We start from the raw sequence: 27,571 nt of genomic DNA on the forward strand, positions 1-27,571 counted from the left end.
TTAAAAGTACTGGTTATTTTATTAATAATTATTATTTAATAAATTGATTATAATTACGCTGAAAAAACTAAAAAAGCATCAAAATTTTAGCGATTTCATTGCTCAAAAACTAAAAAAATACTTGTCACTATTATTACTCTGTGGTCACATAATTATCGTATTGGCGTTATACTGTAGTGAGGGAAGTAACTTCAGGAGCAGAAGTGTGAGACTCTGTAGATGCAGAAGGAGATGGGGAAAAAGGTGCTGAAGCATGGCAGCGCGCTGACAACAATCTCACATTACATGCATTATTATCACACAAATCAGTCTGCGCAGTCAATGTTTTCAGTAAACCTCGCTTCAGCACTGTATTAATTAAAGATTCAGCATGTATTGCCTGTATAGGGTCCATCCGTTGTAATTTCTTAGCCACATTAATTCCAGTAGCTTCAAATTCGTTCAAATCATCCCTTCTGAGCTGCTGCAGAGCACTGGTGCATGTTTTCATCATGTCAAATGTAGCTGATATCATGTTACGCTTCCGTTTCTTCTTTTTTGGAGGTTCTGACGAAGACACATGTATAGGTTCTGTTTCTTGATATCCCTGTAAAAAGGTGAAATATTACATTACTTTTGTTTTCTTTTTGCATCAGTTCCCTACAACAAAAGAGGAATGGATGGACATTTCCAAATGATTCGCAGACAAGTGGCGATTTATAAACAGCGGAGGAGCATTAGATGGAAAACGTATATGCATTGTACTATCATCTCACTCTGGAGATCATTATTTCAATTGCAAGAATTTATGCAGCGGGTTTTACTCGGTTTGTTAAATGCACTTCACGATTTCATATTTGCTGATGTAGGGAAAAATGGAAGAATATCTGATGGAGGAATCCTTTAGTACATAGAATTCTTTCAAGCACTGAAGAAGGAACGATTAAATTTGCTAAGTAACAATGAAACAATAAATAATTTAAATTTTGTTGTTTTTTGGGTGGTAAAGCTTTGTCATTGAAAGAAAACATTTTACAACCTTGTTCGCATGAGACTTAGATCACGACAGTAGAATACTTAACTATAGATTATCACGTGCTCGGAACGTAGTGGAAAATGTTTTTGGTACAAGCGTTGAGGCCGCAGGGAAACTGCGTAGCTGTTGGCCATACTGTTGTTTTCCTTGCTCCCTCCCAGGGGCGGTGGTAAGGGGGGGGCTATGGGGGCTGTAGCCCCCCTCCCCCCAATGGAGTATTATATTACACTGGATAAAATGACTAAAAAAATCAGCGAATATATTACTTCAACAGATTCAATCTTTTTTTTTTATAATTATGTAGCAATATAGGTTGCAATGTATTTCAAACACATTTTAACAAAAGAATAAGAGCGGCAAATAGCTTGCTATCTAAACCAATAAATATCACTTAACTTAAAATGGGCGTCTTATTATTTATTAATATACACTGGATGTATAATAATGTACGAGTACCACTTACAATAATCAAGAAAGCTAAATATGCTGGGTATGCCTACCAACACTTAAATTGCTCACCCCTGACAAAAACTTCGAAATCGCCGGATATCTGGGTCAAATCGTATTATTTTCCCGGGCACACACATTCTGTAGATACGTTTTTACCCTAAACTCCAAAACAGTTACCAAAAACTAATTTCAGCAACACCAAATTTTATCATTTTGTCGGTGGAGGACCCCCAACTCCCCTTTTGTTAAGCGATATCCCATTTCCGCAAACCCCCTCCCCCCCCCCTCCCCCCCTCCCCCGCCATTAGCCTCCCACCTCATTGACCTTCTTCTAGAACCGCCCCTGATCCCTCCAATCTCTACAGAAACCACTGCACATCCGCTGGAGATTTCACTCTTGACTTGGTAGCCAATTGTCACGAAGCTCCTGTTAGCCACTACCGCCAGGTGCGAAGTTCGCCGATTGCAAAAGGCGTTAAACCAATCGATAGTTGACAGAAGTTCATGGAGGGTCGTGTACGGATGTCGAAAATGTCCACAAGTGGTGTAGAGAGTTTGCAGATGATCGCGCTGAAGTTCACATCGAGGAAAGAAGTGGAGACCGCCAATTCCCGAAGAGGCAATCGCAAAGGTTGAACAAATCGTACTTCAAGATCATCGGATCATTCTCGATGAGCTCTGCAACGTTGTTCCCGAGGTTTCTCGAAGCACCTTTCAACGGACTTTGAAATATTGAAATTTCGGAAGGTGTGCGCAAGACGGGTCCCAAGAATGCTGACAGAACATCAGAAATGGCAATGCGTTGAAACTTCCCGCCAATTTCTTCAACGCTATGCAAATAAAAAGGACAACCTTTTGGAAACAATAGTCACAGGTAATGAAACCTGGGCTTTCCACTTCACACCTGAGACCAAACAACAATCCTCTGAGTGGCGGCATTCTCATTCACCCAAGCAGCGAAGATTCTAACGAACACAGTCTTGCTGGTAAAGTCATGGCAAAGTCATGTTTTGGAATCGAAAGGGGATATTGCTGTTCGACGCCAGGTTTTCTGGGACAACAATAAATGCCGACAGGTACTGTCAGACATTAAAAATCTCTGACGAGCGATTCAGAACTGAAGAAGAGGAATGTTGAGCAAGGGCGTAAGTCTTCTCCACGACAATGCTTGCCCTTACATCGCCCATCAAACTGTGGATCTTCTGCAACAGTTTGGATGGGACATAATTATCCATCAATCCCATAATTCGGACATAGCATCCAGTGATTACCACTTGTTTTTAAAGCTGAAATAACACTTCGCTGGAAGGAGCTTCAGTGACGACAACGAGGTGAAAGTGTGCGGTCCGATGCTTCTTCAATAGCATGGCGGCGTGTTGGTGTAATATGTTCATACAAAAATTGCTACGGAGTTTACAAAAATGCGTTGACTGAAATGGCGATTACACAAAAAATAAAAAAATTTTCAAGCTTCGAAACTATGTACAATTTACTGTAAATAACCGTTCCTTTATATTCTATAAAAAATGGAGACGTTACTTTTGGGATCACCCTCGTAACAGCAACTCGTTAAGTCGTACGGAAAAGTTCCTTGTGGCACGTTTTGTTACTGCGAATTGCCTACATCAGGGGAAAGCATGCATTCAGGGGCAAACCTGTTACTCTCTTTTGATTGAAAGATCCTTAATATATTGTTTGCTTAGCGGATTATGATCCCCTGGAGATAATCCATCCTTCCACGAAACCCTCCCCCCAGCCCTCCCCCTCCTCCCACACCCTCCTTCTCCCCCGCGCCCCAGGGAACCCTCTCACTGATACTTGCACACTTTTGATACAAAGTTAATTAAATAATTAATTAAATCAATCAAGTAATTAACCCCTCCCCTCTGGGAAACCCCCAGCCTTCCCCATCCCCTGTCCCGCTTGGAAATTGTCCGAAAAAAGACTCAGTTTATTGGGTATTTGACAGGGAATCGATTGCGGTGTATGGAATATTGTTTAAGCAATTTCTGGTAGACAAGGCAATGTGTGTAATATTGTTTATTTAAACAATTTTAGGATAAAAAGCAGTGTTTGGAATACAGTTTATTTATTTAGTTAAAGAATTTGTTGGGAAATTGACTGCAGCATATGGAATACTGTTTATTTAAACTATTTGTGGGTGACGAGGCTGTAGGGAATATTTTAACAATTGTAGCATTTTTTTATTCCGATCATGCAAGGAAATGCTGAGTGGGCTTACTTGTATTTGCTGCTCTAGTCAGGGATGTTAAGGCAGTAATTTTTTGTTTTCCTCCCTTTTCGAAGTACACTGGTTTCTAAGCACAAATGGAAAAATCAGAACAATCACATGTCTAAAATTTGATGACACATAGTGGAAACCACAACCGACTGAGAAATTCACAGACACACAGCAGACTGGATGTCTAAAAGATTGTCCTAGAATTCGAAACACTGTCCTACAGACGAGAATTTTCGATATTATACAAATGCTGGTCTGCAGATCTTCTAAAGCCATAATGGTGAGGCCGCGCGGTTTGAGGCGTTCTGTCACGGACTGCGCGGCTCCTCCCGCCGGAGGTTCGAGTCCTTCCTCTGACATGGGTGGGTGTGTTGTTCTTAGCATAAGTTAAAGTAGTATGTAAGTCTAGGGACCGATGACCTCAGCAGTTTGGTCCATTAGGAATTCACACACTTTTGAACACAATGGTGGGCAGGGGACAGCATCCCACCTGTCTGAACCAGAGGAGGCTGATATGGCTGGACTTGTCTCTGAATACTCTAACAAAGAAGAGATCACATGACTCTCTGACGTCACAGGACTTTCTGTAGATACCTCTTTCTACCCCTGTCCTGCTCGAACCAGTCTGTCGAGACTCCTATGGCCACCCACAAAGGATAGCTTGAGGCTCTCTGACGTCATGGAATTTCCTGGTAACGGAGCATTATGATTCGGTCTTACTGAATTTTCCCACCAAATTGCTGCTGCTGGCGCGCGAGCACTGTACACCACTTTCTGCATATGGACAAGTTACGAGAATTTCAGTGGAAAACTATTTTTTACATATCGAGAAACTTGCAGCAGTCATATTGCACTGACAGTTAAGCCCTGCTAAAGTGGTCTACAGATCATGAATGGAATGAAGTGCCATATAGTAGTCAGCACATGGGGTCTCCCGCATGTGTATCTATCGCCAGGCGCCGCCATAAATGTCAAAACTGTCCTATGTCCTAATCACAGAACACGTTACTAAATACCACCGACCACAAACCAGATATCAGCCTCCTTTCATCTATTTTCGACGTTTGAGTATCACATGCAAACATTATGCAGATCAAGTAATGAAACATCTGCCAAAAATAGGTCGTAATGCTAAATATATCCGAGGAATTGTACGCACCGATGTATGAGAGCGCAAACACCCCCCTTCACCAGAATGTTTCCACTAAAAATATCTGGTGAAAAAAATGCTACCGATCAACCAAACAAGCGATCGCGAAGCGCGCGCAATCCGCCGACTGCAGGGTAGCCCCACCCACGCCAAGCGGCAGAGACTCACATCCAAGTCAGCCATACCAGCATCTGAACACACATCCCCAGCGTCCACACGGCCACTGTACCGAACGCTCAGAGCTCAGAGTGACTGTCACCAAGCAGTCAACAGATCATTTTACATGGGCGGAATATTCATCCAATGCAAACACCCGTCATAGGGAATCTTCTCAGCCAATACACACATCCACTTCTGTCGCCGCTCACCCAGCAAACTGACCACTTTGCCAGCCCTCACTACCGTGGGCAAGATCAGATAGGTCAGCGTATTCTTTGTACCTAACAGCCTATCACAGTCTGAGCTAATCCACAATTTCTGGTCGCCGAGGTCTCGTGACCACTCCCGCCGCCAGCCATGTTAAAATGCGGCCCAACTCAGGCTAACTGCAGTCCCATCCCTGACATGGACATCCCCCAGTCCCCGGTTTAAAAAATCCACTTTGCCCAATCCGAGGCAGTGATGTTGTTGACCAATCACCTAATTTTCTTATGTGAAATGTCGACTTCTCTCTTTTATGAGTTATTTTCGAAGACAGAAGAAATCAGGGCATATACGCGTTTTCACATCGCCAAATTATCGTTTCTTGTTGTGAAAACCCTGTACAACACTATGGCATAGGCTATATTTCCTCTAAGTATTCTCTCATCAGGTAAAAATATCTGTTCTAATCAGCTTAGGATCTGTTATGTCCTGCATCACAGGACTAGAATACTAAATTCATATTTGGCTCATGATAGGATGCTAAGATTTAGCTCAGTCATGAGATGCCTCCTCACTTTCGACTTCCATTAAAGTGACCAAATCCTTCACCACATTCCAAGTTTCTTAAGGTAACCACTCAGAGGAGTTGTAAATATCAAGTTTACACTACATATCACATTATAAATTCCGTAACACATCTGATTTTATTATTATGGTCATTGCTCCCTGTGTAGGTGAGATTGAAATTTCATTTTTGTTGTTGTTTTGTTTGGGGTGAAGAGACCAAACAGCGAGGTCATCGGTCTCATCAGATGAGGGAAGGATGGGGAAGGGAGTCGGCCGTGCCCTTTCAAAGGTACCATCCCGGCATTTGCCTGGATCGATTTAGGGAAATCACGGAAAACCTAAATCAGAATGGCCGGACGCGGGATTGAACCGTCGTCCTCCCGAATGCGAGTCCAGTGTGCTAACCACTGCGCCACCTCGCTCGGTGAAATTTCATTAAAATATATTGCCACAATGTAAAAACGTCTGATTACCGCTCCCACCCTCAAATCATATCCATGGTACCCTAGCCACCGCTTCCATGCACCAGGCGGCACATCATTGATATCAAAATGATACACTAATTAATTAAATTGATCATGAGAGTCACTGTGCATGGCGACTAATTTTTTTCAGCAGTTGGATTACACTCACCAGGTAGTATAAATGGGAATCCCTCAAGGAAAGACGATGTTCTTTATGAGGAAGCTGAAGGATTCCACCGCCAGAAACATACATTTCGCGTAATAACCACGCTATGAAAAACACGATCGAAATAACTATGTTACTGTCACCCTGCATAAAAGCGGTCTTGGTTCTACAGGTACACGCAAGAGTTGTTGACAAAAACTATACATGCTTTACATTTAATAAATAGAGATGGGGCCCCTCCACGCCCGCACCAACGTGGTGACCAAACCAAAAGTTCTACTGTCACCTCCGTAAACATGTTAGTTATCTAGTAAGTGGATCACAGGATGCTGGGCTGTGATGTTGTCCGTGCGTCTGGATAAGGCTACGCATTAACACGGTCCATCAGGTGATAGATAGTGGACGAAACGCGAGTGAGGGTAGCGATTTGAAGAGCAGAGGGAAAAAAGTGCCATGGCTCGTGCCGTGGGGAAAAAACCTCTGCGACAGTGGGATGGGTAGTAAGAGCAGTAGTGGCTTACTAGCTGCGATAGCTCATGCAAGGTTGGATTTGTTAGTATAGGTATCACGCATCATTACCGTGACAAGCGATGGCGATGTGTCCCAGTTGCTGCAGCTGCTACATTCCTGGAACAATCAAGATCGTTATACAGTAGTGGGAGATCGGCCATAGATCATCTCACTGTGTGGGGGATGTATGGAGTTTGTTTGCATGCAGTGTACGGTACGGCTTCCCTGTGTGGTGCCAGTTATTCGACAGTGTATTTCAGCTGGATATCCAGTAATGGCGTCTGATTAACAGGGGCTCGCCTGTGCCGTTATGTTTGCGTATGCTTGGCCATAGATGTTATGTCCTTACAAGTATGTCTTTTGATCTTTTATGTTTCCATCTATGGTTGTGGTCGTAGTTCCCCAGATTCAGAATAAACGGGTTCTGCGAATGTCTGGAGTTTCTGTATAGTCTTGTGGTGAGTTTGTGGATTACCTCCGTGAGAGTCTCAAGTCGGTATTCCCGGTGAAGGTCCGCGATGCGTCTGTATCGTGGAGCATTGCTTATGATTTTGAGTACTTTGTTTTGTATGAGCTGCAGACGGCGCAGGCGTGTAGGCGCAGCGTATCTCCAGACAGGAGCTGCGTACGTCATCAGGGGTCGGATAAGTGTCATGTACATGGACCTCGACACCCTTCTGTTCAGTGTGCTACGCCTGTTGAGCATAGGATAGAGCTGTTTGAGCCTCGCGCTAGCTCTGTTGGTCATGTGTTGTATGTGGTCCCCCCAGAGTAATTTTCGGTCCAGCCAGACACCGAGGTATTTGACTTTCTCGCGGAAACGTATTGGACGTGCATGTAGAGTTATTGGTCTGCAGTAGCGGTGTTTGCGCAGTTGCTTCGGTCTTCTAGTGAACAGAACGGCTCCGCACTTGTCGACGTTTACTCTAACACGCCATTTCTCCAACCAAGGCTCAGCCACTCTGAGTGCAGTCTGTAGGCGTGACGTAATGTTTGATGGTTTCCAGTTTTGCGCAAGGATGGCAGTGTCATCCGCGTAGACTGCCATCATTGTGTTGTGTGTGGTTGGGAGATCGTTTATGTAGAGGTTAAACAGTAGGGGCCCTAGGATGCTTCCCTGGGGTACTCCCGCGTGTATACCGTGTCGTGTTGATTGTTTTCCCTGCACGTCAGTGTTGAAACTCCTGTCTGTGAGGTATGACTGTATTAGACGCAGCAGCCCGTTGGGGAATCCCGCGTCGCTGAGTTTGCGGATGAGGCCGTTGTGCCATAGACGGTCGAAAGCCTTTTCGATGTCCATGAACACTGCCCCTGTAGCTTTGTTTATGTTGAAGCCATGTGTTATATGTTCAACAACCCGTAGGAGTTGTTGTGTTGTGGAGTGGTGATTCCTGAAGCCGAATTGCTCCGGTCTCAGGATGTCATTTGTTATGCAGTGCCTAGTGATGCGTTTGAGAATCACCTTCTCAACAATCTTACTGAGCGAGCTCAGAAGGCTGATGGGTCGGTAATTTTGTGGGAGGCTGTGGTCCTTCCCCGGCTTCCTGAACATCAGGACCTTGGCCGTCTTCCAAAAGGCGGGGAAGTGTTGGTGTTTTAGTATATCTCAATTTGTAAAAAAAACATGCTTTACAAATTGAGATATGGTATTGCTTCTCAATGAAGTGGTCTTCCACACAAATACCACGACATTGAACATAGTCAGTGATCAGGGGATGTGTATTAACAGACCAGAAGGGCAGATGTACATTGCCAGCAGTGTAAACTCGTAATAAAATCGCCCTTATCACCGAATTTAGAAAGTGATATGTAGTATAAACCTGATACTTGCAACTCCATGTTTCCGCACCTAGATATTTCCCACGCTAACAAAGAGTATTTGTAACACACTCTATAATGATACGATGTAGACAGTGTACAGTGTTCTGTTATGTATCCACAGGGTTGTAGGTGAGGGAGGGATGATGGTTGACAGAATGATCACATGCAGTAGATGGTGTGCTATGTGAAGAATCACTTAAAAATGCAACACTAGAGTGAAGTCGTAAGGAATGTACAAAATCCTACAACCAATACACTGGCTTTTCAGATTTGTAGCGTTACGTTTTCTAATAGATGTGCTGCCAGTGATTTGGAATCAAGTATTTCTGTTCAAACACATACTTGCATTGGAAGCTATGGAGATGTCTTCTAATGATTACAGCCACCAGTGAATCATATTTGTAGCACTCTCATATCTCAAAAGAGTCATCTTTTTCGAACCTATCTGCTAAGGACCCCATACTGCAAAACTCCAGTTTGGTTTTAGACAGTCCCTCTGCATCTTGTAATTGCTCCTCAATCTCTGCCCCGCCGTCCTTGCAGCTTTGTCCATGGGATCATCCCAATTTAAGTTGGAACTGAGTGGAAGTTGGAGGGCACTATATCTGCCACCTTCTGTATCCCATGGAGAAAGTGTGTGGGCTGAGTTAATGCGACAGGACCATGCTTTGACCACTTGGTCGAACTGAAAACATGTTGTCATAGCTCCCCCAACCATGTACAATGTCTAAGGGTAGTGTCAAACGAAGCTTTCTCCTGCAACATGAGGTAACAGAAAAGAAAGTGCGAGCAGTTATGGCGGTGTTTCTCATTGGGAAAATTAGGAAGACTCCACATCATATGGGAATTTGAAGAAGGACGAGGATTTTACTACTGCATTGTGGTGCTTCTCCAAACTACGTACAGGTATTGCAGCACGAATGAGATCTTCTCCCCTCACCCAAACATTCTCTGTATCCTCATTTTGTACCATCCATCAGAGGAAAATTAAGAACTATAAAAAGTCCGTTGATGTCACCCAGTAGAGAACTCGATAGTGCCGCATCCCTCTCTTCTGATATATCGAAAACAAATACTGTCTGCATGCTGACATCGAGCACACGTGACGACCCTATTAAATATACTGGTATTGTCCTATTCAAACAGGTGGCCAGTGATCGAAGTCGCTTGCACAGACCAGGAGGACCATATCCCACACATTGTCAATTGCAAGAGAGCATATCTGTGTTGTTCTTCCATAAGCAATTTGATACATTGTTTTTTATGTTGTAAAACATCCACTCAGTGTATGACTACAGCTTTGTACACTGCCATACCCTTTGTTTCTCACTACGACTTGGTCTGTGTAGGTGCTAAACTGACATTAACGCATTTTGATCCACTGGCTCTCAAAGAAAGATGGACATTGCACAGTGTGAACTATGCTGCTCCCACAACACACAGGATGATTGAGATAACAGACAGAGACAGTGTTTCTTATTAACAAAAATATGGAATCCACCCTCCCCCCCCCCCACCCCCCCATGAACCATGGACCTTGCCGTTGGTGGGGAGGCTTGCGTGCCTCAGCGATACAGATAGCCGTACCGTAGGTGCAACCACAACGGAGGGGTATCTGTTGAGAGGCCAGACAAACGTGTGGTTCCTGAAGAGGGGCAGCAGCCTTTTCAGTAGTTGCAAGGGCAACAGTCTGGATGATTGACTGATCTGGCCTTGTAACAATAATCAAAACGGCCTTGCTGTGCTGGTACTGCGAACGGCTGAAAGCAAGGGGAAACTACAGCCGTAATTTTTCCCGAGGGCATGCAGCTTTACTGTATGATTACATGATGATGGCGTCCTCTTGGGTAAAATATTCCGGAGGTAAAATAGTCCCCCATTCGGATCTCCGGGTGGGGACTACTCAAGAGAATGTCGTTATCAGGAGAAAGAAAACTGGCGTTCTACGGATCGGAGCGTGGAATGTCAAATCCCTTAATCGGGCAGGTAGGTCAGAAAATTTAAAAAGGGAAATGGATAGGTTGAAGTTAGATATAGTGGGAATTAGTGAAGTTCGGTGGCAGGAGGAACAAGACTTCTGGTCAGGTGACTACAGGGTTATAAACACAAAATCAAATAGGGGTAATGCAGGAGTAGGTTTAATAATGAATAGGAAAGTAGGAATGCGGGTAAGCTACTACAAACAGCATAGTGAACGCATTATTGTGGCCAAGATAGATACGAAGCCCACACCTACTACAGTAGTTCAAGTTTATATGCCAACTAGCTCTGCAGATGACGAAGAAATTGAAGAAATGTATGATGAAATAAAAGAAATTATTCAGATTGTGAAGGGAGACGAAAATTTAATAGTCATGGGTGACTGGAATTCGAGTGTAGGAAAAGGGAGAGAAGGAAACATAGTAGGTGAATATGGATTGGGGGACAGAAATGAAAGAGGAAGCCGCCTGGTAGAATTTTGCACAGAGCACAACATAATCATAACTAACACTTGGTTTAAGAATCATGAAAGAAGATTATATACATGGAAGAACCCTGGAGATACTAAAAGGTATCAGATAGATTATATAATGGTAAGACAGAGATTTAGGAACCAGGTTTTAAATTGTAAGACATTTCCAGGGGCAGATGTGGACTCTGACCACAATCTATTGGTTATGACCTGTAGATTAAAACTGAAGAAACTGCAAAAAGGTGGAAATTTAAGGAGATGGGACCTGGATAAACTAAAAGAACCAGAGGTTGTACAGAGATTCAGGGAGAGCATAAGGGAGCAATTGACAGGAATGGGGGAAATAAATACAGTAGAAGAAGAATGGGTAGCTTTGAGGGATGAAGTAGTGAAGGCAGCAGAGGATCAAGTAGGTAAAAAGACGAGGGCTAATAGAAATCCTTGGGTAACAGAAGAAATATTGAATTTAATTGATGAAAGGAGAAAATATAAAAATGCAGTAAGTGAAACAGGCAAAAAGGAATACAAACGTCTCAAAAATGAGATCGACAGGAAGTGCAAAATGGCTAAGCAAGGATGGCTAGAGGACAAATGTAAGGATGTAGAGGCCTATCTCACTAGGGGTAAGATAGATACCGCCTACAGGAAAATTAAAGAGACCTTTGGAGAAAAGAGAACGACTTGTATGAATATTAAGAGCTCAGATGGAAACCCAGTTCCAAGCAAAGAAGGGAAAGTAGAAAGGTGGAAGGAGTATATAGAGGGTCTATACAAGGGCGATGTACTTGAGGACAATATTATGGAAATGGAAGAGGATGTAGATGAAGATGAAATGGGAGATACGATACTGCGTGAAGAGTTTGACAAGGCACTGAAAGACCTGAGTCGAAACAAGGCCCCCGGAGTAGACAACATTCCATTAGAACTACTGATGGCCTTGGGAGAGCCAGTCATGACAAAACTCTACCATCTGGTGAGCAAGATGTATGAGACAGGCGAACTACCCTCAGACTTCAAGAAGAATATAATAATTTCAATCCCAAAGAAAGCAGGTGTTGACAGATGTGAAAATTACCGAACTATCAGCTTAATAAGTCACAGCTGCAAAATACTAACACGAATTCTTTACAGACGAATGGAAAAACTAGTAGAAGCCAACCTCGGGGAAGATCAGTTTGGATTCCGTAGAAACACTGGAACACGTGAGGCAATACTGACCTTACGACTTATCTTAGAAGAAAGATTAAGGAAAGGCAAACCTACGTTCCTAGCATTTGTAGACTTAGAGAAAGCTTTTGACAAAGTTGACTGGAATACTCTCTTTCAAATTCTAAAGGTGGCAGGGGTAAAATACAGGGAGCGAAAGGCTATTTACAATTTGTACAGAAACCAGATGGCAGTTATAAGAGTCGAGGGACATGAAAAGGAAGCAGTGGTTGGGAAGGGAGTAAGACAGGGTTGTAGCCTGTCCCCGATGTTGTTCAATCTGTATATTGAGCAAGCAGTAAAGGAAACAAAAGAAAAATTCGGAGTAGGTATTAAAATTCATGGAGAAGAAATAAAAACTTTGAGGTTCGCCGATGACATTGTAATTCTGTCAGAGACAGCAAAGGACTTGGAAGAGCAGTTGAATGGAATGGACAGTGTCTTGAAAGGAGGATACAAGATGAACATCAACAAAAGCAAAACAAGGATAATGGAATGTAGTCTAATTAAGTCGGGTGATGCTGAGGGAAGTAGATTAGGAAATGAGGCACTTAAAGTAGTAAAGGAGTTTTGCTATTTGGGGAGCAAAATAACTGATGATGGTAGAAGTAGAGAGGATATAAAATGTAGACTGGCAATGGCAAGGAAAGCGTTTCTGAAGAAGAGAAATTTGTTAACATCCAGTATTGATTTAAGTGTCAGGAAGTCATTTCTGAAAGTATTCGTATGGAGTGTAGCCATGTATGGAAGTGAAACATGGACGATAAATAGTTTGGACAAGAAGAGAATAGAAGCTTTCGAAATGTGGTGCTACAGAAGAATGCTGAAGATTAGATGGGTAGATCACATAACTAATGAGGAAGTATTGAATAGGATTGGGGAGAAGAGAAGTTTGTGGCACAACTTGACCAGAAGAAGGGATCGGTTGGTAGGACATGTTCTGAGGCATCAAGGGATCACCAATTTAGTATTGGAGGGCAGCGTGGAGGGTAAAAATCGTAGGGGGAGACCAAGAGATGAATACACTAAGCAGATTCAGAAGGATGTAGGTTGCAGTAGGTACTGGGAGATGAAAAAGCTTGCACAGGATAGAGTAGCATGGAGAGCTGCATCAAACCAGTCTCAGGACTGAAGACCACAACAACAACAACATGGAATCCACTGCAACATATGGAAACTGGAAGAGTTTGCGACATTGTGGAGTGTTTCCAACCAGCTTGCCGAAGGTGATGATCTCTACATTTAACCTCATCTTTCACAGTGACAGGGTAGCAGATGTCTAGGTGTTCTATTCTGAAGAAACGAAGAGCATTGATTCCTTATATTGCAACCATGTATGCGGTCACTGTTTCGGTGCCGGTCAAGCCCAACCTGTTGCTCCCTTTCAAACGATTGGTATCTCTCAATCATTATGTTGTAATCAACAGCATACCAGTAGATGGATAGGATGGAAAAGACACCGTCGATATGGAACAATGTACTGTAATAAGCACCACAGTTGATAGTGCGATCAATTTAATCAATTTACGAACTTTTCCATAATTTAAACCCCGACAAATGACACGGCAGCATGCTTGCCAAATTTTGTATCATCACTAAACACCCCTACACTACTTTGCATGTAACATATACTAGACTGCTAATGCAGTTAGATGACTGCTCAGTAGGTCCATTCATTGTTAATTCTCGAACATATACACCAAATGTACCAGGCAGCGTCCTGTATCGATGCAGTTAGGTTATCTATATATTTCCAGCACTTTGATCACAGTGTGTAATTTACGATTATAGTTGCCTGTCCTTCCCTATGTGGAAGGGAGCCACAGAGTATTCTCACATTCTTAGGACAAAGTTGGAGATTGGAAGATCTCCCGACATTGTCTTTGACCAACCCTCCCTACAGCAATATCGCCGATTTAAGTTACAGCTGACCAGAATTAGGAGAGTACTATAACCAGTACATTCCACATCTCATGAACAAAGTAAACTGAATCCGTAACTGCTGTTCAGCGAAGACAGTTCTGCATCAGTCTTAGTTTTGCACCCATCCAAGTCCACAAGACTCTCCAGCTGCGCACTTGCTGAGGAGGAGTAAAGTAGATATAAGAGTGTTACGATGATATAACAGATGGTTAAGACGAAACGTATGGTTTATGCACGATAGAGTTCCAGATGTATGGAGATGAGCCATTTTACGTAAATCAACTGTGCTTTCGATTCTAAAGTTATGTTCTAGTGTCAGGGTCCGTACCAAGAAGGCATCGGCAAGATAGAAATGACCGTAGAACATCAACACACACTCCTAAGGCTACACGGTTCTACACTTAAACATACTATAATGTTAAAGCCATGTGGTTTCCGAAATATTAGTTATGCATAGTGCAATGCTCTTAATACTCTAATGCAGGACATGTACGTCCAACATCTGACATACATTCACCCTGCAAGTTTTCTATCGCACTCGCTACGGTGACGAACTTTAAGATGACAAAACTACTTCCTTCTACACCAAAGAAAAAAAAAACATAGATTCCTAGTAAATGTAAATGTCGTGTGACTAGGGCCTGCCGTCGGGTAGACCGTTCGCCGGGTGCAAGTCTTTCGATTTGACGCCACTTCGGCGACTTGCGCGTCGATGGGGATGACATGATGATGATTAGGAGAACACAACACCCAGTTCCTGAGCGGAGAAAACCTCCGACCCAGTCGAGAATCGAACCCGGGCCTTTAGGAATGACATTCTGTCACGCTGACCACTCTTTTATCTCATTTTGTTCTATATTGTTCGTTGAATTTGTTCGTGTCAGACGTCCGATGACACCCGTTCAGGTTGTTGGTTTATCCGTTCACTCAGTTTTTTTATTACAAAGGGTAGCTCTCAGCTACCGGGGGCGGACTGATTTCTAGTGACACATGCACCATATACACTCCTGGAAATTGAAATAAGAACACCGTGAATTCATTGTCCCAGGAAGGGGAAACTTTATTGACACATTCCTGGGGTCAGATACATCACATGATCACACTGACAGAAACACAGGCACATAGACACAGGCAACAGAGCATGCACAATGTCAGCACTAGTAGAGTGTATATCCACCTTTCGCAGCAATGCAGGTTGCTATTCTCCCATGGAGACGATCGTAGAGATGCTGGATGTAGTCCTGTGGAACGGCTTGCCATGCCATTTCCACCTGGCGCCTCAGTTGGACCAGCGTTCGTGCTGGACGTGCAGACCGCGTGAGACGACGCTTCATCCAGTCCCAAACATGCTCAATGGGGGACAGATACGGAGATCTTGCTGGCCAGGGTAGTTGACTTACACCTTCTAGAGCACGTTGGGTGGCACGGGATACATGCGGACGTGCATTGTCCTGTTGAAACAGCAAGTTCCCTTGCCGGTCTAGGAATGGTAGAACGATGGGTTCGATGACGGTTTGGATGTACCGTGCACTATTCAGTGTCCCCTCGACGATCACCAGTGGTGTACGGCCAGTGTAGGAGATCGCTCCCCACACCATGATACCGGGTGTTGGCCCTGTGTGCCTCGGTCGTATGCAGTCCTGATTGTGGCGCTCACCTGCACGGCGCCAAACACGCATACGACCATCATTGGCACCAAGGCAGAAGCGACTCTCATCGCTGAAGACGACACGTCTCCATTCGTCCCTCCATTCACGCCTGTCGCGACACCACTGGAGGCCCGCTGCACGATGTTGGGGCGTGAGCGGAAGACGGCCTAACGGTGTGCGGGACCGTAGCCCAGCTTCATGGAGACGGTTGCGAATGGTCCTCGCCGATACCCCAGGAGCAACAGTGTCCCTAATTTGCTGGGAAGTGGCGGTGGGGTCCCTTACGGCACTGCGTAGGATCCTACGGTCTTGGCGTGCATCCGTGCGTCGCTGCGGTCCGGTCCCAGGTCGACGGGCACGTGCACCTTCCGCCGACCACTGGCGACAACATCGATGTACTGTGGAGACCTCACGCCCCACGTGTTGAGCAATTCGGCGGTACGTCCACCCGGCCTCCCGCATGCCCACTATACGCCCTCGCTCAAAGTCCGTCAACTGCACATACGGTTCACGTCCACGCTATCGCGGCATGCTACCAGTGTTAAAGACTGCGACGGAGCTCCGTATGCCACGGCAAACTGGCTGACACTGACGGCGGCGGTGCACAAATGCTGCGCATCTAGCGCCATTCGACGGCCAACACCGCGGTTCCTGGTGTGTCCGCTGTGCCGTGCGTGTGATCATTGCTTGTACAGCCCTCTAGCAGTGTCCGGAGCAAGTATGGTGGATCTGACACACCGGTGTCAATGTGTTCTTTTTTCCATTTCCAGGAGTGTAGCTTGTTCACATCGGATTACAGTACGGAAATTATACTGTGCCCACATCAGTCCTATGGAATGATCGTCAGCAATTGAAAATACCTCTTAGAAGGTAACAGAAAAACACAGTGTCTGAAATATGAAAATACACGCCATGCTGCACTAACTCTGTAAACAGGACAACTGTCAAGAAAATGTATACATAGGATTTGCAGTACCTCATACACACCTGTACTAACTTAGAATCACCGCAGTTATGAAAGTGTAGACTCGATTTATGTCCAATATGTGGCAGAGAAATGGAGTGCTTCATATATATTTTCGTTCGTCCAAAGGAGGGTGCTGAAAAAGGTTTTCCATCGATGGACATGGTACGGATATGTGTGCTGTTAACGATTGCATGTAGATAGCGCTCTAAGTCACACACAGAACACGCAGTTGAATACGAATCGCTCGCAAATTATACGACACAACTGATGCACCCGAGAGAACAACGCAAAAAAGGTTATATTTTTAACAACTCTTGTCCCACAGCACTGGTTTAGATTGCACTGCATAAAACGGCCGATCCACGTCAACATCTGGCAAACCACTCACCATAATAATAACAATAACAATAGAAGAAAATTTTTAGTGAGATACATTCGCTATCAGGTTAAAACAGAAACTGAATCATGTGTGTATGTGAATGCCTTAATTGCTTTCTGTTCCCTGGACTCGAGTTCGCATCTTATAGAAACCTAATGATATCTGTTCGTGTCTCGGTGCTCTACCGTTTCTGTTAGGTAGCGCACAGAAACCGAAGCACCGTTTCACACTTGTCGGCAGCGACGGAAAAGAATCGACAACGAACCGAACCAAATGGAACTGCCCAAGTGAGACACTGTGTTCACACGCAGGTTCTTGCGCGCGGATCTGCGTGCCTCGTCCGAAATCGCGCGGTTAGGAGTGTCCGAGCAAGAGCCCCTAGTGTTACAGAATATTCGACACGCGGGGAACTTTCTTATTATTTAACTTAGGTGAACAGATCATGCGAACGAAATCTTAAGAATACATCACATTTTCATCTTGCCCAAACCGGAACTCTGTCAAGGGTTTTCTGACACGGGATAATATGGTTAGCGTAACGGTCCGCGTCAAGTACAAGCGATCGCCCGTGCTGTTTCGTTACGAAGAGAAGATCGCTAGTTTTGTAATGAGCCAGTTACTAATCTTTCAGATTCGCCTACTTGTTTCTATGTTGTTGTTGTGGTCTTCAGTCCTGAGACTGGTTTGATGCAGCTCTCCATGCTACTCTATCCTGTGCAAGCTTCTTCATCTCCCAGTACCTACTGCAGCCTACATCCTTCTGAATTTGCTTAGTGTATTCATCTCTTGGTCTCCCTCTACGATTTTTATCCTCCACGCTGCCCTCCAGTACTAAATTGGTGATCCCTTGATGCCTCAGAACATGTCCTACCAACCGATACCTTCTTCTAGTCAAGTTGTGCCACAAACTCCTCTTCTCCCCAATTCTATTCAATACCTCCTCATTAGTTATGTGATCTACCCATCTAATCTTCAGCATTCTTCTGTAGCACCACATCTCGAAAGCTTCTATTGTCTTCTTGTCCAAACTATTTATCGTCCATGTTTCACTTCCATACATGGCTACACTCCATACAAATACTTTCAGAAACGGCTTCCTGACACTTAAATCTATACTCGATGTTAACAAATTTCTCTTCTTCAGAAACGCTTTCCTTGCCATTGCAAGTCTACATTTTATATCTTCTCTACTTCGACCATCATCAGCTATTTTGCTCCCCAAATAGCAAAACTCCTTTACTACTTTAAGTGTCTCATTTCCAAATCTAATTCCCCCAGCATCAGCCGATTTAACTCGACTACATTCCATTATCCTCGTTTTGCTTTTGTTGATGTTTATCTTATACCCTCCTTTCAAGACACTGTCCATTCCGTTCAACTCCTCTTCCAAGTCCTTTGCTGTCTCTGACAGAATTACAATGTCATTGGCGAACCTCAAAGCTATTATTTCTTCTCCATGTATTTTAATACCTACTCCGAATTTTTCTTTTGTTTCCTTTACTGCTTGCTCAATATACAGATTGAATAACATCGGGGATTTGCTACAACCCTGTCTCACTCCCTTTACAACCACTGCAACCCTTTCATGTCCCTCGACTCTTATAACTTCCATCTGGTTTCTGTACAAATTGTAAATAGCCTTTCGCTCCCTTTATTTTACCCCTGCCACCTTCAGAATTTGAGAGTATTCCAGTCAACATTCAAATGGTTCAAATGGCTCTGAGCACTATGGGACTTAACTTCTGAGGTCATCAGTCCCCTAGAACTTAGAACTAACTAACCTAAGGACATCACACAAATCCATCCCCGAGGCAGGATTCGAACCTGCGACCGTAGCGGTCGCGCGGTTCCAGACTGTGGCGCCTAGAACCACTCGGCCACTCTGGCCAGCCAGTCAACATTGTCAAAAGCTTTTCTCTAAGTCTACACATGCTTGTTTCTAACATAACAAAACATTAGATGTATGCAGTGAGAAAACATGGAGATGAACAACTGAAAATTTCAGCGACACAGTTGTCTGATGAATACGTAAGTCTTCTCCTACACCAGTATGGACACCAGGTGCTGCTAAATTACACAAAAATGTTTTCAGTTTCGCATCGTTTCAACGGCCGCCTTCTCTTCTGTCATGGTACTGGGCGGCCTCAGAAGGGTCGCGGAAGATTGGGACGGACTTAGCCAGCAACGTTGTGGACATCGTGCCAAGGAGGATCAAAGCGTGTTGCAGTCAGTGACCACTGAACTGAATGTTACTCACAAGGGAAACTCCCCATCAAAATGGTTCAAATGGCTCTGAGCACTATGGGACTTAACTTTTGAGGTTACCAGTCCCCTAGAACTTAGAACTACTTAAACCTAACTAACCTAAGGACATCACAAACATCCATGCCCGAGGCAGGATTCGAACCTGCGACCGTAGCGGTCACGCGGTTCCTGACTGTAGCGCCTAGAACCGCTCGACCACTCCGGCTGGCAAAAACTTCCTATCACACCCCCTCAGATTTAGTGTTAAGTTGGCCCATTGGGTAGCCCGTCAGAAACTGAACACATATCAAACACGAAAACAGGAAGAAGATATACTGAACTGTGGAAGAAAGAAGCAAAATAGAAACAGTGAACGGTCCATATTTAATATGTACAATGTCGAGAGACGTTAAGTGTGGTTATGTTGTTGGACTGTGTAGAGGAAGGTGGGTTCAAATCTCCCTCCTACCCAATTTTTTTTTTCCACAAAATTACGAACTGTCCGTGCGATCGTTGACGTGCTTGTCCGCTGTATTCAAATTTGTGTATGTGTCGTGGTATAATGTCCATTAACAACAGCGACGTGTAACGAAAGGACCTCCAGACGTACGTATCTCCTATTAGTTCCACACAGGTACCACATGTTATGCTTTTGCGTTCCGTTTTGGAAGTTTCAACTCTTGAATTCCTTCGCTGTAACATAGTTCACACCCGTTTACTCCTTGTTTTCATTTCTGTGACAAGTCTATGCGGCATCTCGCCTGCTCTCATTATCCATCACAGAATATAAGTCATGTGGTAAGAAGAATATATTAGCCTCGCAAGTAAATTTGATGAACAGAGAGAGCAGGCGAGATGCTGCATACACTTCTCTCACAAATGAAAACAACAAATAAACTGGTGTGAACTATGTTACAACGAAGGAATTCAAGACTCAAAACGTCCAAAACGGAACGCAAGAGGCATAATATTTGATACCTATGTGGAACAAATAGGAGGTACGTACGTCTGGAGGCCCCTTCGTTACACGTCGCTGTTACAAAGTGACATTAAACCACGACATGTGCACAAATTTGAATACAGCGAACAGACACGTCAAAGACCGGACGGACAGTTCGTAATTTTGTGCAAAAAAGATAATGGACACGAGGGAGATCTGAGCTCTGACCCCCCCCCCCCCCCCCCCCCCCATACCGTGACTACACAACCACAACACGACGTTCATTAATGCCGCTCGGTATTGCACATATTAATGTGAACCGTTCACTGTTTCTATCTTGCTTCTTTTTTCCACAGCTCAGTACACCTTCTTCCTGTTTTCATGCTTGATCTGTGTTCAGTTCAAAAATGGTTCAAATGGCTCTGAGCACTATGGGACTCAACTGCTGAGGTCATTAGTCCCCCAGAACTTAGAACTAGTTAAACCTAACTAACCTAAGGACATCACACACATCCATGCCCGAGGCAGGATTCGAATCTGCGACCGTAGCGGTCTCGCGGTTCCAGACTGCAGCGCCAGAACCGCGCGGCCACTTCGGCCGGCTGTGTTCAGTTTTCGACAGGCTATCCAGTGGGCCAAATTACCACTAAATGTGAAGGGGAGCGATAGGGAGTTTCCACGTCAGCAGTAGTTCTTGGTTTCATACATGTGCAAACACGCACACTTTCAAACAGACTGCGTTTATTATGGGTACTGTTTTGCTTGTATTTCACATTTAAGCTTTCTTTGTTTTAGTTTCGTAATGCTTATTGTTCCATTCCTTATGCCCTTTAATCTAAGCCCAAACACGCCCGCATACATTGCATGTTCTGCAAAACATTTTTTGAGCAGTTATCATTCATTATTCAACGCCATTTCTTACGGATTTGCTTAACCAAACATCATTAAGTTGTTGTACAAATTCCTTGCTTAATTCATTCGACGTCCTATATCATTTTCTAAATCTGAATGCTTCGAGGAGGTGGCGCAGTGGTTAGCACACTGGACTCCCATTCGGGAGGACGACGGTTCAATCCCGCGTCCGGCCATCCCGACTTAGGTTTTCTGTAATTTCCCTAAATCGGTTCAGGTAAATGCCGGGATGGTTCCTTTGAAAGGGCACGGCCGACTTCCTTCCCTAGTCCGATGAGACCGATGACCTCGCTGTTTGGTCTGTTCTACTAAAGCTTATTAAACACAAGAGTCAAGATATCGAACTTCTAAGCCTTAACGTTTCGTCAGTGTCAAAATCTTCTCCCTTACATTCTTCGATCTAATATTCTGTCTCTAAAAGATTTGTTTCAAGTTCTCAGCTACATCATAAATCGAAGAGAGGTGACGGCAGGAAAACTGAATGTAGGAAGTGAGAGAGGTCAGAACAGAGAAGCGCTAGAGTCGAGTACAGAGAGGACGACTCCAAAAATGTAGAAACTGTCTCCATCATTGACTACTAGCGAAATTTCGCACGGCCTCTGTAATTATTGAACCTCGTTCAGTACATTTACGAAGAGGAGCTAGGGAGGGCGGAAGTGGTGGCTTGCCTGTCGAGCTAAACAGGAGGGGAAGGCGGTGTGGGTGGAGGTGGATCAGAGCAGAAAGGTGCCCAATGCCACTTCCCCTACTCCATCTGCTGTTAACAACACTCCAGCGCGCCACGTAAAGAAAAGGCAGGCGTGGCAACGACAGGTTCCGAGGGAAGCCGAGCGCCGCCGAGGAACGGACGCTCGTGGCGACCTTGGCGACTGGCGCGCAAACTACGCAGTTACAAACTGGCTAGCTCCTCGTTTATTGATAAAACGGCTGCCGAGCGTGCGCACAGCTAGACAGTTACACGCCGAGCTGTGGGGTTGATCCGTGTCGCGAGAGCCCAGCCTACAGTCGATACAGACCGATCTGTTTTCGCAGCAGCCTCAGTGGAGATCACGGCGGTAACAGCCTCCTGTCCCCCCTCTCGGCCCGCGGAGCCTTTGCGGTGTTGCCAGTGGTGCGTCCTCGGCGGGAGACGCTGCTAAAAAGATCGAGGCCCCAACAGTCAGTGGAGTTGTGTACGCCGACGAGAGCAAGCAGCAGAGATCGCAAGACGCGCTGTAGCCACCCTGCGCCTTAGCCCTTCCCCCTCATAAGATGTCCGCGTCCCCCGTGGCCAGACAAGCGACGCAGTGCCAGAGCATCCCTTCGAGGAGGGTCGTTATAAACGACGCATCTCAGCTGCCCGCAGACTACTCGTCCACTCCAGGAGGAACGCTGTACTCGACTACACCTGGTGGTAAGATATTTCATAACCGGTCATCAGACTAGTAGTCACTAGCTCGCACAATCATTGCTTCTGCTGACACCTCCTTCCCCTCACCTCACCCTCCACGAACTGTTTTGCTGGAAATCTTCGGTGATAATAGTGCCTCCAGTTTCGTAAGTACTACATCAGCCGGTTTAAGCGTCGGTGAAACTCTGAACAGCAGAACAAAAGCCAGCATTTCATAGCTTGCACGGTTTACTTGCATCTCGCTAATCTATCGCCAGGCAAAGACAGCTAAGTTAGTACTCAGAGATTTGTGTGTATACATCTTAAAAGCTTTGTCCAAACGTGATGGGCACCGAAATCATTCTTTACCGGTAGGACAGAGTATAATTACTACGATGCCCTGGTTATTTTCCTCTCTGCGATTTAATGTTGTTGACCAATAGCCTACTTCTCGCGTTCGGGTTCTTCAATTCGTTCTAGTATTGTTACTCACTCTCAAAAGAGATATCGTATTCGAAACATATACTCCAGTTTATGGTAGACAATGGAAATGTACTTTTTTGTTCTAACGTGTTATGAAGACTGTACAGTTGCATTGATGGAGGAAATTACATGCGATTTTCTGATTTTTCGCATTACCGGTAACTGTGAACAGCGCTCGCTGTACACAAAATAGCCTCGGCGCAACACGTGGCCGGCGGATTAATGTGTATGTGCCAGTATCTGTACTTAGTTCTGAATTTAGTTCTTGTAATAAAAGTGTAATTAAGGAGGGAAACCAATTGCTTGGCGATTTAGCACATGATTTAGCGTCGATGCAACGCTTGGCTGGCGGATTAATGTGTATCTATCTATAGTTTGCTCTGCATTTCGTTCCTATGATAAAAGAGTAAATACATGGCCAAGAATTAAGGAGGGACATCACTTGCTTGGCGATAATATTTATGTATCGTTGTTTTCATTAGTTCTTGGTGTCTGTTCACAATAATTATAAAGGAAACAGAATCGGTCAGTCTTTTATATGTTTACACACATTTTCCTTACGGGCTACACTGTCGCCTGGAGATGAAAGTATTAGTGTATTACATCAGTAGTAACCCAGTATCTCAAGCGGCAAGATATTACGTATGTTTTTGTTCTTTTCGCAGTTTTTGTCAAGGTTTATGGTAAAAAATCTGAAGTGTAAACAATAAAATTTCTGTACTGATAACACTTATTTACAATTCTATTTGGACTAAAGGTGCGTAGCTGCCATTAGTACATATGCGCTACAAGCGATATGAAACGCTATAATTTCCCATCTGAAGACAGTGGGTCAGGTTCTCGAAACATGTCGTGTGGCGACTGAAGTTGTGAAGCGACATATATCTCGCCCACATGATTGTATCATTTCTCACGGCGTTGTTGCTATTGTGTTGCGTGACTGCAAACAGCTGTGGGAGTGCGAGAGAAGTGGAAGGTAGCTTTGTCGATTTATAGCAGCGTCACGTGACTGCGTGACCCGACCTGTGGATACTTATTCACCTGGCAGTTTAATTCTGTCCCCTGCTGTTGCATCGTGTGGAGGAAGAGTATTTACTTCTGCTATTGCATTAATACTTAGGAGGTTACAGGTGTGCCTGTACTACTGGGACACTGTGAGGCGCCTCATGGAGGTTACATATTTATTATTACCACTACCGTTGGATTTGATCATGCGCGTATTTGCAGATGAATTTTGAAAATATATATATATATATATATATATATATATATATATATATATATATATTTATGTAAATCCTTTTTGTATAGAATTTTTTCTGTTTCTATCCGTGCCAGGCACTTCAGCGGCTGCAGACATTGCTCCTCATGGAAATCGAATACTGGTCTTATAGCCTATATATGTGCCAGTGTAAATTAAAAGGGAGTGCTGAAAAGTAACGCCTCAGAATTTTTTTTATTCTTTTCCAATATCGGTCGGTTGAGGTGTTACTTGTCATGCATTTTACGCAGTCTATTTTACTTCCCCGCTTCGCCGACGCAAGTTCAGCCCCTGCCGCTAGAGCGCTCCGAATTGTAGCGTGTAAAATAACCTTGGCGTGTGACGTGGCGATGTGTATTATGTCGGTGCTTAAACAGCGTGCTGTAACGGAGTTTCTAAACGCAGAAAACGAGCCTGCAATTAAATTCCATAGTAGAGTGGAAGCTGTGTACTGTAATGATTGACTCGACATCAGTAATGTGCGACGTTGGAATGTTTGCGATCGTTATGAAGAAAAATAATATAGTACGTAAGCACCAAATATTAACTGTTCAGACGGTTAGTTTCACATGGTTGGACTGTAGCGAAGAACGTGTACAGCGTATTATTCAATTTGCAGTATTCTTTTATCATCAGTCAGTAAACATCCCACAAACAAGATTTGACTGAAGGCAGGAGTTACGGCTAATTCATTGCCTTTTCTCTTGTACCGGCTTCTTTGGCTCTTACTGATGGGAGCAGCAAATTTTTTGTAGATCGACTGTATGTTACAGCCATAGGCCTCCGCCAGGGGGAGGAGCCACTTGCCCTCTGCCCCCCCCCCCCTCCCCCCTTGGTGTAAAGAGCTAATATTCATTACAGAATCCCTAGACACCGTGGATAACCATAAATTCTCTCGGCTTTAATAAGTTCTTTGTGTCATCTATAAAATTTTGTTCATGTGGTATGACACATCTCGAAACCTTTGAGCTCAGTTACTTATATAAAAAATGGCTGTATCACAGTCTTGCCACCCGTCGTGGAAAAATTTCTGTGGACGACCATGGTTGGATAAAAGGTGTGTCCACACTAGACGTTCTCAGCACACTTGTGCTTGTTAGATTCGTGTGGCAGGGGACTCGCCTGCGTCCACACACACTACCCTCGCTGCTTGCCACTGTTTTTCTCGTGAGTATCCGCTCCGTACTCGTAGCCATCCAGTGCCAGCTTCCTAATTTAATAATGGACGAAGTGGTTATAGCAAGTGGTGATACGCCTGTTAGCTCAGGAAGAAGATATAAGAAGACGTAACCTTGCCCAAAGAAAACGCAGGTGGTGGATGACCACAGTTTTCGGAAGCAGAAAAAGATAAAGTGGGAGTGGATTTGACGGATGACTTGCTTGTTGGAAACATACATTTCAAGACATTTTGCCGCTTGTCCGCATCTGATATTCAATATTAACAGAATCTTCTGTCGGTTCTTGGTAGAACAACATTGTAGAACAAAAGCAAACTGGTGCTTTTCATTTATTATGATATTCAATATTTGATAAATTTGGCTGGAACGAAGATAGCGAAGGCTGACAGCAAATTTTGGAAACCTATACCGATTACTGAGCGGTTGGCACTTAGCGCTCAGATATTTAGGAACTGGCGATTCTACTCTAGCCTCAGCATTTTATTTAGTCTCCAAGCAAGTAATAATGAAATTTTGTTCCGGAAGTTTGTGTATCTCTTCCTGGCAGCTCGGAGTTTCTAAATGTAAGTTAATAATATATCAGGGAATAAAACAAAAAAATTAAAAATAACAAATGATTAGGGTCCAAAATGTAAGCTGAGGAAGACAAAAAAGTAACGTAGCTGTGGAAGACAAACTAATAGGTACCGAACCCCATTAAGTTTGTGAATAATTTTTTTTATTCTTTTCCCAAAACAACTATTTTTTACTTACGTCTGTGTTGATTGTCTTCCGCGGCTGATATTTGCAGTGCAGAAATTCGAACGCTTTGAAAGCGAACCAATTTGGAGCGCTCGCTTCTTCGACCACAGCGCCAGACTTCCCAGGCTCATTTTTCTTCTGACGGACTTTCCTGTAAGTGGCTAATAAGCTGGTCATTTTCCGTTTTAATTCGGCCACATCTACGCAAAGTTCTGTCGCGATGGAATCCCACGCTTCACATTTTTTGGATTTTATTTTGTAATGGGAGTTTGTGGCATCCCACAACACAGGATGTTGTTAATAAATATTTATAAATTTAATAGTGAAATCGTCGGTCCAATCCATTTTAAAAGAAAAACCAATGTCCACAACATAGAAAATGAATAATTCCAAGACCAAGCTGCACGAGTGCAGAGAGCCAACTGGTCAATGCAAGTTGTCGTCCACACCACTCGCGCAGCTCTTCGCGCATCCCTTTGATGTACCGACAACAGGCAAGCCATATGCTCGGGCGGATCGTAAGCCTGTTTCGCGGCGAGCCCTAAGAGCCTACCTCCGTCCATATTACTCGTAAGGCTCGCAAGCCTCTCAAGTACACGAGCCACAGTAGTAGTTGGACGCACCTTTACGATGCAGTGAATTTTATTAACCCTTGGCTACTATGGATGTTGACAGGAACACAATTACTACGGAGCGTTTTCTCTCTGACCGCTTTTTAATTTTTTTATGTATAAAACCACTGTTTTGCTGTATATACGTTACCATGATTTCCTGTTGTTCGTTACACTTCTTGGAAACAGACTTTATGGAGATTTGCATTTTTTAAACAATGCAGAATTTAAAACACTTTTAAAACTAAAACACAGCGAAATTTGCAGTTTATTTTATGCACTACTAAAAGACAGGACATAGTTACCTCTCTAGTCGCTCTTAGATTACCGTCAGGAAGATGTTACTGCATATTCGCAACGTAACTGTATGGAAGAACAAATTTCAGTTGTGGCAAATTGTATTTGGAATCTGCTTTGAGTTTACTACTCATCGTTTCAGCCTCGGGCGATTATTCCATCAAGGAAGAAATTTTGTCAAAAATTTATTTCGAAAATGAAGACGAATGTA

At 44.0% G+C, this 27,571-nt stretch overlaps 2 protein-coding genes across 2 annotated transcripts in view; one reads left to right on the forward strand and one right to left on the reverse strand.

Annotated features, from left to right (window-relative positions):
• On the reverse strand, positions 1-26,793 carry LOC124595203. The gene is made up of 2 exons (XM_047133841.1): positions 26,465-26,793; positions 1-586 (listed from the first exon to the last, which is right to left on the reverse strand). The coding sequence occupies exons 1-2, from the start codon at positions 26,627-26,629 to the stop codon at positions 167-169; spliced, it is 585 nt and encodes a 194-aa protein (XP_046989797.1). The 5' UTR covers positions 26,630-26,793; the 3' UTR covers positions 1-166.
• The window catches only part of LOC124595204 (eukaryotic translation initiation factor 4E-binding protein), a 28,262-nt gene continuing 23,033 nt past the window's right edge, over positions 22,343-27,571 (forward strand). The window contains exon 1 of the mRNA XM_047133842.1: positions 22,343-22,813. Within this exon, the coding sequence (XP_046989798.1) occupies positions 22,672-22,813 (142 nt within the window). The 5' untranslated portion in view covers positions 22,343-22,671. The remainder of the gene's footprint in view (positions 22,814-27,571) is intronic.

This window comes from Schistocerca americana, chromosome 2 (genome assembly GCF_021461395.2).
Source record: "Schistocerca americana isolate TAMUIC-IGC-003095 chromosome 2, iqSchAmer2.1, whole genome shotgun sequence".
In the NCBI taxonomy this organism is placed as follows: Eukaryota; Metazoa; Arthropoda; class Insecta; order Orthoptera; family Acrididae; genus Schistocerca; species Schistocerca americana.

Excerpts from the sequence above, each read along its gene's own strand:
- LOC124595203 (XM_047133841.1), bottom strand. The coding sequence starts at position 26,629 with ATGACCAGCTTATTAGCCACTTACAGGAAAGTCCGTCAGAAGAAAAAT. Across the intron at positions 587-26,464 it reads GGAAGACAATCAACACAGAC|GGATATCAAGAAACAGAACC; the intron begins GTAAGTAAAAAA and ends ACCTTTTTACAG.